Source organism: Rosa rugosa, chromosome 7, assembly GCF_958449725.1.
Source record: "Rosa rugosa chromosome 7, drRosRugo1.1, whole genome shotgun sequence".
Taxonomy (NCBI): domain Eukaryota; kingdom Viridiplantae; phylum Streptophyta; class Magnoliopsida; order Rosales; family Rosaceae; genus Rosa; species Rosa rugosa.
In genome coordinates, this window is record NC_084826.1 from 39,844,698 (window position 1) to 39,856,509 (window position 11,812).

The following is an 11,812-nucleotide window of genomic DNA, read 5'->3' on the forward strand; positions in this document are numbered from 1 at the left end:
TACAAGCTGCGTGCTTTGTTCAGCGCAATATCGCTCAATAAAATACCGCCAGGCACGTCTACTGGACGCTGGCTCCTGCTGCAGTCAGCGGGGGGATATCCGCCAGCGGCGGATCCCGAGGCCACGCCTCACTGACAACGACCGCTATGCGGCGTTACCGTCAGACCGTCCCTACGGGACACGGGGACTTGTCAACAGTCTACGACGGCCCTGATCAGGCACGTTGACCCTCGTCACTTGGGTACTAAAGATTGGGCTCGCTACCCAACACCCTCTGCTCCGTGCAGCTCCCCTTCAACAAACTATCGGCCGACCATCCGGAGGTCTACCTTGGCCGGGGAGTGGGGGACTCCCTGGGGGGCCTAGCAGGGGCCCACCCGAAAGGGTATAAAGCGTTTGCTCACTAAAATCCATGGTTGACAACGCACTGACGCTAATTATGCTCTTGCAAGTCTAGCGGAAGAAAACGCTTCAAACCGCCGAACAACTCCCCAACCAAGATTGCCCTCCTTGACTGGGGACTTGGGGGACTTGTACATACATGTACATTTGCAAGCATAATTAGCTATAATGGGCCACGCTCATTGTACCGCTAAAGGTACTAATTCCAACCAAAGGAATGACATACAGGTACACCGCCAGGCGGGCTACAACCTCAGCGTCGGATCACCCCCAGATCACCGCCGACGCGCCGTGCCAAAATGGCATCAGTAGCTCCCAGAGCTGGGAACTGAAGCACTTCAGTCCCACATCGAAAACAAAGAGAAGAACCTCCTCTTCCTCACCTATAAAAGGTTCTCTCCTCTCTCCTCATTAATTACGCATTCAATATTTACCTACTGTTACTTTGTCAACATAAATACATTGACTAACTTAGGCATCGGAGAGTTGAAGACCACCCAGCGCGGTCTCCCTCTGACGCCCTTTGTATTTTACTTGACAGGTAGCGGAAGCTTTGAGAGCACCACAAGTATCGATCCGCCCACCGGATCGCACCACAAGCACCCAAAGGTTCAGCTACCGCCGGACTTTTAGACATTAACACTAACCATAGATAGTTAGAAGATACTGCCGATTAACTATCTCATGCCATCTAGAGGGTACTGCCGACTAGATGACGCATTAGATGGATATTGCCAACCGGAATATTCTGGAAGGTACTGCCGACCAGAATATTGTCTGGAGGTTACTGCCGACCAGACTATTACCTGGAGGGTACTGCTGACCAGGTAATGCATGCATCCGCTAACATATTTACATCATTCGATAAACTGAAATCATTAAATCATATAATAAGCTCATGAAATCATGATAAATTGTTTATACTCAAATACTGGAAAATCATACTCATACTATTTAAATCTCCATTTTCTTCCCAATAACTCGGTACTCAAAATCTCGATAGAAATCATAATAAAACCTCAATAATTCAAATATCAGAAAAACTCTCTAAATCATCCATAACTCAAAAATAAACTCATTGCAGATAAATCATAAATAACTCGTCGACAACATAAATCCTGAAATCTTGATAAAATATTCATACTAAAATATAATCCTCAATAAATCATCGAAAGTATAAATCAAATACTCGATAAATCACAGCTCATAAAACTGAATATCTCAATAAGCCATAAAATCAAAAAAATCTCAATGACTAAAAAAAAACCACTTCGGGCATCTCGGAGCGGCTTTGAGGGTTTTGAAACCTAGGGTTTCGAGTGGCGGCGGTGCTTTCCTTCCTGGTAGGGCGTTGATCATGGGGTCTCTGTGGTGAGAAGTACAGCGGAGGCGCGGACAGTGGGTTCCAGCGGCGATCGTGGGTGCGGTGAGAGGTTAGTTCGAAGGATCTGTGCGAGGTGGAGGATCGGAGGACGACTGCCTTAACTGTGTTGCGTTCTTTTGTTCTAACTCTAATTCGGGTCGAATTGAGGTGGTGAATGTCAGAGGCAGATGACTTTGGTTGTTCCAAGCTCAGTTTTGGTCTTGGAGGTGGAGGCTGTGGTCGGGGGTGCGGTGGTGTTTGAGGGCACTCTGATCGTGCACTGACCCGACACTTTGTGATTTGGGGCGTGGACGTGCTTGAATGGTGGAGAGGCTGTTAGTTGTGATCCAGTTCTCAGGGAGGTAGTGGGGGGTCCTGCTTTGTGGTAGCTGGTAGGGTCGGCAAAGTCAGTTCAGACAATGGTGGATAGTCGAGGGTCGGGCTGCCTCTTTGGTGTTCGGGCGGTCTTCTGGTCTTAAGGGAGTTGGGTAGGCAATGGGCCTTGGTTCGCTGCTTATTGGGTTGCATTGTTGCAGCCCAATGAACTGGGCCCTTTTGGTCCAGTTCCCTTCCTTCCTTTTCAGTTCGTTTGGGATGGCTTGGGCCTTTGGGAGGTGGTCTGATTTGTTCTTTAGTCCTATACTTGTTCTTTGAATGTTACTGTGGTAGCTGTGTTGTTCTGTTGCGACGTACACCAATGGGTCTTAGGCGTCAAGATGTTCAAGACAGTGGTTCCATTTTTGGATAGGGTAGGGTTAGGGAAGTTTTTTTTTTTTTTTTTGCTTTTTCTCTTTTGCAGTTCCTTTAGGTTTTTAGATTTGTTGGCTAGTAATAAGTTGGTTGCTTAGGGCAGTTTGTAATGTGCCTATGTTAGGCACCTCTGCTTTGTGCAGATTTCATCTGTTCATCGATTTGTATTATGAGGGATTTTCAGATCCTTCTAGCTTGACGCAGTGTAGTCGTTGATATATTCAATGGAGCTCGACTCCGCTTCCCTAAAAAAAAAAAAAACTCAAAGCCTCAAATCATAAGTAAATCTCATAATAAATAAACGCTCAAAAGTAATACTGCATGCATAATTTATTTTAAAATCAAATGTCTACTCACAGATTTGCGGCTATGACGGCCATCCAACTATTTCTTCCTCGAACTCGAATTACAAGTCGTCCTGAACAAATCAATATAATAAATAATTGTTTCTCAAGAATCGAAATTATGATAATAAATTCAAAACCCTAAAACCGATAATTCATCGGAAGCTTGAAATCATAACGGAACGAGCCCAAACTTCATACGTTATATCAGCTCAATAATTATAACAACATATCGAAAAATAGGATCGATCCAACAGTCTGATCTTCCCGAATCGAAACCCGAATTCTCAAAACTTCAAAAATTCCGATCATTTTCAAAACATGCACCAATTGATACAAAATCCATATCTACATGCTCGTAACGATATGCCCAACAAACCAAATAGAACGTCGGGAACGGCTGGACGCGCCCCCACGGGCTGTCGGTTCCAACCCCGAATTGCGTCATCAGATTTCATCAACATGATCATCTCATCATTCCCAACAACTTTCTTAACTATGACAATGCTCAATATCAAGTCTATTTATCGGAAATTACCTCGAAAACCCTAAATTTCTTCTCGCCGTTGATTCACTTTTCTCCAGCAAAATTGAAGCTACCCACTGGTTGGGTTCAAACCACGAAGAAGAGAGCTTCAAGATGTGGATGATGCCGCGACCTGACGTGGCTGGAAAACAAAGATTTGGCCGGGTAACTGAAAATGACGTTACTAGAGTTTTTGCTCGCTACACTTCCTACAGCCAGAATTGGCGTGCGCCACTGCTATAGACAGGAAGAGGAAGGTCAGACGATCCAGATGGGACCGGTTTCACTGCTGGAGGTGGCCAGAATCGGCGCCGACGAATCCGAGAAGTTTGGTGTCGGTTTCAAGTACTCTCTCTCTCTCTCTGTGGTTTCTCTTTCTTCAATTTCCAAAATAAAAATCTCCCAAAATAGCAATTTCTATTTCCAGAAGCATCCAATATGCTTTAAAGAATTTTCAAAAATTACAAGACTGCCATTGGATTTAAATCCTTATAACTTCTTTGTTACAAAACCAATTTTAATGTGCCGCCTGTCCACGAACTCGGTTTATCGTGCTCTAAAACTTTCTAGAAGGAAGCTAGTTTCCTAAAAAATTGACCTGAACAAAAAGTCAACTCTTGAAACCCCTAAAAGTCTGAAACGAAGGTAAAAAGTAAAGATGACTGTCATTTACCTTCCAAATGACTAATAAACAGGTAAGTTTGGTTATGGAGCACAACATCCACCCCCACTACCAGCCTACTTAGCTAACACAACTTCTTCACCAATACCTTAAAACACTGGGCCCGCATCTCCACCAGACCAATTGCAGCCCAACCGGACCCTTCTTCCTCCTCTCTACCGGTGACAACTCCCACTGACCCTCCATTGAGCCAAGGTGTGAATCATATTCCAGACAACTCTGGGTTACTCGTAGTTAACGTGGAATTGTGAAACCCAATCCCAAATATGCTATGGTTGTTAGCTATGTGACTCACCAAATTGAACCAAGTTGTTTTAGTCAGGCAGTGAAGCAAGAGGAATGGCGTTTGGCAATGAGTAGTGAATTCAATGCTCTCATTCAAGCTAGTACTTGGCAGCTCATTCCCCATTCAGCTTCAATGAATTTTCTTCCCAACAAGTGGGTCTATCAAATTAAGCAGAAGCCTGATGGTTCTGTGGAGCGCTACAGAGCTCGATTGGTTGTCAAAGGGTTCTGGCAGTAAGAAGGTGTTGATTAAGGTGAAACCTTCAGTTTGATAATCAAACACTCCTATATTCTATTGATCTCAGCACTAGCAGTTTCTTTTGGCTGGACTATTAGACAATTGGATTTCAGAATGCATTTTTACATGGGTTTCAATGCATCTCAGGCAGATTCTTCTCTATTTGTTTATCACTCAGGCACCATAAAGCTTTATTTGCTTATATATATGGATGATATCCTAATCACTAGCACTAATGTTGAGCACATAAATACCCTAATCTCTAATCTAAGCAAGCTCTTCTCCATGAAGAATTAGGGTCATTTGCATTATTTCTTAGGCATTGAAGCTGTAAGGTCTCCTAATGGGCTTGCATTAACTTAGACCAAGTATATCTTAGATTTCCTTCATCGCACCAACATGACAAATGCTAAGCCTGTGTCCACTCCTGCGGCTAGTGGCAAACGTTTGAGTATCACAGATGGCATTCCTCTTCTTGATGTCACTGAATAGCGCAGTGTTGTGGGAGCCCTATAGTACTTAACGTTCACCCAACCTGATACCTCCTATGCTGTTAATCAAGTCTGTCAATTTTTGCATTTTCCAACTGATGTGCATTGGGTGGCTGTTAAACGGATTCTTCCTTATTTGAAAAGTACCCCAACCTACGGCTTGTTCTATACTCTGGGTACCTTACACTTAACAAGTTATGTCACTCTGATTATGCTGGAGATCCAGATGTAAGAATCTCCACCGGTCGCACTTCTACCTACTTGGGTTCAAACCTGATTTCATAGAGCTCTGAAAAGAAAAATGGGGTGTCTCGTTCTAGCTCGAAACTGAGTATAGTCAGTTGGCTTATACTGCTGCACATCTACCCTGGTTTCAAATTTTATTTCATGACTTAGGCCTTCCTCTCCAGCCTCCTCAACTATGGTGTGGCAACATTAGTGCCATATCCCTTGCTTTGAATCCCGTTTTCCACACAAGGAAATGAAATACTTTCCTAAAGCGAAGGAAAATAAGGAGGAAAATGGTTCATTCCATACTCCAAAGGAATCACTTTTCTCCATTCTTTCGTTGCATTTACTACTCATAACACATTATTTTATTACATTAATTACAAACTTTTTAACAAATTTCCTGATAGTCTTCCTTATATTACCAAACACTAGAATGGAAGGTTTTTTCAAAATTTAATTTCTCTTCCCAAGGGTTTGTCTACACATTGCTTTCGATATCCCCTTGCCAAGCTTCCTGTCCGTGCTTGGCCAGTCAACTTTCCCCGGGGGGCGGGGGGCGGGGTGTTTTATGATAAGCAATCCATTAATGCACAGCAATGAATTGCATTTACCTCACCTTGATTACCTCATTATTTCTCTTATGGGAGAATTTTTCAAACAGTACCTGAACTAAAGGTCACTGTGAATTAAGGTGCCTAACTTTACACTAACTACACTTTGGTACCTGAATTAATAAAACCCGACACACTTTTGGTACACGCCGTCAATAACACTGTTAACCTTATGTTATTATTCATTTTTTAAAGGGTAGTCTGGTATTTTTACTCTCTCTCCCTCAACTCCATCTCCACATCCAAGATGGGAAAAGCCGAGGCCAAACCTGCTGCAGCCGATTCGACTCAGTCCTCTGCTAAAAAAATTTCCCAGCATATATTCAGTCTGTACCTCCCTCCTCAGTCGCCATCACAATCACGCCAAGCCTGGCTCCAAACTCAAACCGTCGCAAGACCTCGAGAACAAAGCTGCGTCCTCTGAATCCACCTTCCAAGGCGGCAGCAGTGACGTAGCAGAGATCGGCGAGCTCGGCTCGAATGGCCTTGTGGAAGCAAACCTGCAATAGAATCAGCGCTTGAGTGAGTCGTACTCGTGACTCGCAACAAGACGACGAAGAAGAAGACGAAGAACACTCCGACCGGGTCTCGTGACGGTCGCCGTCCATCCAAACCGAGACGACGATGTCGTTTAAGAACCATGAAGGTGAAGATCGACGCCCCTAAACCCCTTTCTTCTTCACCCATTCTTCTTCTACGACTTTGCGCAGTTATTTCTGTCCTTTAAATTTCTCCCAAACCCAAAAATTCCAACCAACGACGACGACTACATCAAACCCATAACGAACCTTTCGATTCAGACAAAGAAACCCAGTTTGATACATGATGTTGCGCACGATTTTGAGGCTGTTAGAGAAGTGTTTTGGGGTGAGAATTGGGTCCAGCGGTGGTGATGGGTTGCTTTGGCATACCGACTTGAAGCCTCACGCGTCCAGTGACTACTTGATCGCTGTTGTTCGAGCCTTGACTTGGGAAGAAACTAGAGCTGCAGATTGTTTCAATTTGGGGATTGCGAATTTGCCATTTTGCGATTTTCGATGTGGGTTAGTGATTACTGTCTGTGTTTTATCTAGTGGATGTTGTATGTTGAATCTCAACCTTGAAAATCTGAAGAGACAGAGAACAGTTGGGGAGAGAGAGAGCTGAAAAAAAAAAAGAGAATAGATGAAGAAGACAGCAAACAGTCGGAGAGAGAGAGAGAGAGAGCTGTGTGCCCAGAGTAGGAGAGAAAGAGAGAGATGGGTGCCTTGAGTAAAAATCTGAAGAGACAACTTTACCCTTGAAAATATGCCAGGTGGCATGCCAACTAACGGAGTTATTGACGGCGTGTACCAAAAGTGTGTCGGGTTTTATTAATTCAGGTACCAAAGTGTAGTTAGTGTAAATTTAGGCACCTTAATTCACAGTGACCTTTTAGTTCAGGTACTGTTTGAAAAATTCTCCCTTCTCTTATTATCAATTATTATCAATATTTCTCAGTTGTCAACTGTATTGATTTGTATTTGATTACATTTATTGTAATTGCTTATCTTTAAGATCTAAATTAGTCATCATCAGTCATATATATAAGTTGATACATATCAATGGGAATGTATGAAAAACAGTTTCCCAAATCTCCTTTATAATAAACCGCAGCCTATACTCATCCAAATCAACCTTGGTGGCTCCTCCGAATCTAAATCTTCTTCACAACAGTTCAACACCTCTGCATCAATGGAATCAAATGATTCTTGGTAACTCCGGCTTGTCTTCCTGCAAACCCTTCAGCTCAACACTTAGTCATGAGAGTTCAAGACCTCTCCATCCCATCTATTTTCCCCTCATGGCCTCTATAAGCTATTTCCCAAACCCAATTTCACCATGGGTTATTACTTCTTTTGTTTCATTTACTCATCCCTCTGTTTTTAACACGTTTTGAATGAACAACTATTTCCCCAACATTGACGGTAACAGACATTATTAACGTCAGACTAATCGAAAGGCTCAAATAACTTAGTCACCTTAGAGACTCAGATCTCTTGACACGTCATCAGGGTGACCACACCCACTTGAGTGGATAGAAGAATTTTTGTCTTCTTAGAGCAAGTTCACCGGGTGCCCTTTTGACTGGCCTCCAACTGGGCAAGGTGAGGTGGTGACCGACATGGGAGAAAAAAAGGCTTTCACTGGTGGAGAAGTGACCGGCTTCCTCATAAACTTCGGTGACCCAGGCGAAGAAAAAAGAGAGCAAGCTGACATTTTTCTTGACCCAAGCAGGCCAGTTGCCAGCTCGGCCGCAGCTCCAGATCGTGGCTGACGTCAGCAAGTCTGCCGAGAGATCTCTACGCGTGGATGCCATTCCTTTGTCGCGTAGCGGAGAAGACGGCGGAAACAAAACCTTCGACAAGCCGATACCACCCAAAATATCAATTCCATCAAAACTCGATTATAATCGAAACCACATATATAAACGTGTAGAGCGTGAAGAGAAGATCAATTTCTTTACCTCATGCATCGACAAAGGTGACCAGAATCACCAGAAAAGCATAAACATAGTCGGAAGTATCGTGACTTTCGGCGCTCGATTCTCCCTCCTTGATCCACTTATATATGGCTGAGCAGTGACCGGGAAGAAGTTGGCGATGACAAGACGAACCCAACGCCGGTGGTCCGCCGTCATTTAGTCTCCGGGAAAGAAATTCCCGGTCGGGGGTCTTGGTCTCCGTCTTCGCTCGGGTCGCTGGGTCTAGAAGCTTCTAACGAGTTTTGACTCAATCTGACCATATTTATAGCCTTTCCTCAAATGAATCAGTGGAAAACTTACAGCCCTGATCGCACCTCACCTATTTTCTTTTTCGTTTAAATATTTTTTAAAATTTCAAAACTTCTGAAATGCGTAGAAATTAGTTCGGGTATTCGAAAAATTCCCCGAAAATTCTCACGGACTCGTCGCATCGCGTATTTTATTATCAAGTCCACAAATTACAGATTTCACCTTGTGAAAAGTTTGGATAAATATTCATGAGTATTTAATTAATATCTATGTATTTATATATAACGGTAATAAACGGTAGTAAAAAAGTTCTAAAAATTTTCCTATAAAAAAGAATAAATTCAAAATGATTTCTTTTATTCATCTAAAATAATTAATGATATTGTTGGTAGGTTATCTATAATGTATCACTACTATCTATTTACATCAAAAATTACAATAAATAAATTAAAATTGAACTTGCTCTTAGTGAATTTCGTCCACTTGGTGACCTAAGTCACTTTGATGACATGGAGACCAGTTAAAAATTGAGACCGCTGAACTTGCTCTCTGTAGGTCTTTGAATAAGAAGAAATTTAACGGAAAAATAAGTCCGGACCAAGGTTGGAAGTGAGATATAAAAACAAAAGAGAAATAGCGGAGATGTCAATATTGAATCGAAAAAAGGAACCACAAGAGAACGGGGCCGTTAATTTAGGGGCAAAATAGAAGAGGAGGGCAGGGCAGTAGCATTTGCAGATGGTAGGGCAGGTCCTGGTGGGATGCATACCCATCAGTGGCGCCTTGAGTTTCAGTAATTCGATACGACCATGTCCCAGAGGAAGAGGAGGAGGAGGCAGAGCTCGGCGGATTACGGTATCATCATCAGTAAACGGCGGCCACCAGAATCACTACGGTGTTCTGGGCCTTACACGCTATGCCACCTCCGCCGATATCAAGAGGGCTTATCGCCTTCTCGCTCGCAAGGTACTCTCTCCCTCCCCCTCAGACTACACAAGGCGGAGGCTCCCAATTTCAAGGATTTATTGCTTGTGAATTTCTAACTATTGCAGCACATGCTTATCACTTGTCATGCCTTTGTGCTAGGCATACTTGGATTTGTGGATACACTTTTTTTTTTAAATATTTTCTTCTCTACTGCATTCATGGAAAATACCAAGTTTCTTAGACAGGCGCTAACAATCGATAAGATTTATTGCAGTATCATCCTGATGTTAGCAAGGATTCTCAAGCTGGACAAGTATTCAAGAGCATCCGTCAAGCATATGAGGTGAGTTATAATTAATGCTTTACCTTTTCTCTTCTCTGATGTATGATATAAAGAAACTTTTGTTACCATACCAATGCGGAGTGTTCCAATATCCAGTAAGTTGAAGGTCCATAACAATAAATAGAAGAACCAAGTATGGTTTGGTCAATTTTGGATCAGTCTCTTTCTTTTACTCTCTCAAAAGTCTCAACCAATCTACCCCATACGTCTCAATCCCAAATCCTATCATGTTGCACAAACATCGAATGTGCCCAGGCTTTCTGTTTGTTATTAAATATGAATGCAATGAATGTAATATATTTTAGTTTATAAACTTTGAGCTTACTGATTTATTTTGCTTTTTCATCAGTGTCTTTGTAAGGGTTGAAAGGCTGGAAATGTTTGAATAGCACCTCACTTTTCTTTTCTAGTCGCCTACAGTTTTAATGGTACAGAATACTATAAAATATCGGTCCTTTTGTTGGGGGTCAATAAAAATTGGTAAGTTACTAACTTACCAACGTTTATTATCTTAGGGAAGCTGTCTTAGAAATTGGTAAGTTAGGGTCTTATTGGTATTTGTCAAAAGTAGGTTTATTAGGAATGATCTTATGCTAGTTGTTCCAGAGTTATTTTAGTCTCTATAAATAGAGGCATTGCTATATTGTGGAATGCTTGAATGATTGAATAAAAATTGTCTTGAATCTTTGTTATCTTGCTTCTATATATTTATTGTTGTCTTGCTAGTCTCTCTTCTCACCCCTATATTTATTCTAGTTCTCCTTCTCCGAATCGAAATTACCTCTTCTATTCATCCATCTCTAAGTTATCAAATCTCCAAATTACTTAGCTGAGAACTGTAAATTTCAAACACATAACTGCATTTTTCTGAATTCCCTGGAAGTCTGGAAAAAGTGAGTCAAAGCATTACTTATGATATTTCTTGTTTTTATGACTGAGGATGTTAATACGAACTCGGTCAGGACTCATGATAGAAATGCTGTTCATGACTCGTAAACCTCATTTCCCCATTTTGTTCATATTTTAGTAGATGAAATGACTGAGAACCTCATCATGTTTTCTACCTATAAACAGATACTATCTAATGAAGCAACCAGGATTGAGTATGACCAAGAACTTAAATTTCAGAAAGAGACTGGTAGACAATATAGAGGAAAACGGAACGACAGTCCTGAATTCGAAGATGGTGTAAGGATCTATAAGTGGGCTGAGGTGAGGCAGAAGATTAAACGTGAGAGACAATGGGAACATTATAATGTAAATGGAGAGACATCATATGGTAAACCAGATGAAGCATCTGAAGGAGAACCATCCCAGGAGAGAGGTTCCTTCAGCGAAGTGCTTAGATCTGCCTTTGTATCTCTGTTTTTATTGCAGACGTTTGGATCCCGTTTGTCTCTCACTTTTAGTAGTTTGATGGCCTTGTTTGATAGGAAGTTGGATGCTGGATATAAGATTGGTTATGTCATTGCATGGATCTTGGGTGGGAGGGGTGGTATCTTGCTCACTCTGTGTTTATCTTTTGCAAGTTGGGTTTGTGGAAAAACCAGCAGCAGTATGGTTGCTCTGGTGGTGGTAGCCATGTGGGTTGGCTCCAATCTTGCAAGATTTGCACCACTTCCGCAAGGTGCTCTTCTTACACTCCTCTACATGTCTATCAAGCTACAAGGTGATTTGAATTAAAACCATATCTGCTGCTTCATCTTCAATGTAATTATTATATAGATATTCTTACTTCTCCCAATCATTCATTTTTTTTTTCTTTTCAAAAGGGAACAAAAAAAAAGAAAAAATTGCTGTACATAAGTTTGTATGAATTAACCTGGTTATTTGTTTATGACGAAAATGGTAATTCATGCTCTTTGAG

At 41.9% G+C, this 11,812-nt stretch overlaps 1 protein-coding gene across 1 annotated transcript; it reads left to right on the forward strand.

The window, feature by feature from the left end:
* The first annotated feature begins 9,291 nt into the window (after positions 1-9,291).
* Positions 9,292-11,811, forward strand: LOC133720109 (uncharacterized). Its single transcript, XM_062146291.1, has 3 exons — positions 9,292-9,641; positions 9,877-9,945; positions 11,020-11,811. Exons 1-3 carry the CDS (start codon positions 9,414-9,416, stop codon positions 11,626-11,628), a joined length of 906 nt encoding a protein of 301 aa, XP_062002275.1. The 5' UTR covers positions 9,292-9,413; the 3' UTR covers positions 11,629-11,811.
* The last annotated feature ends 1 nt before the right edge of the window (position 11,812 follows it).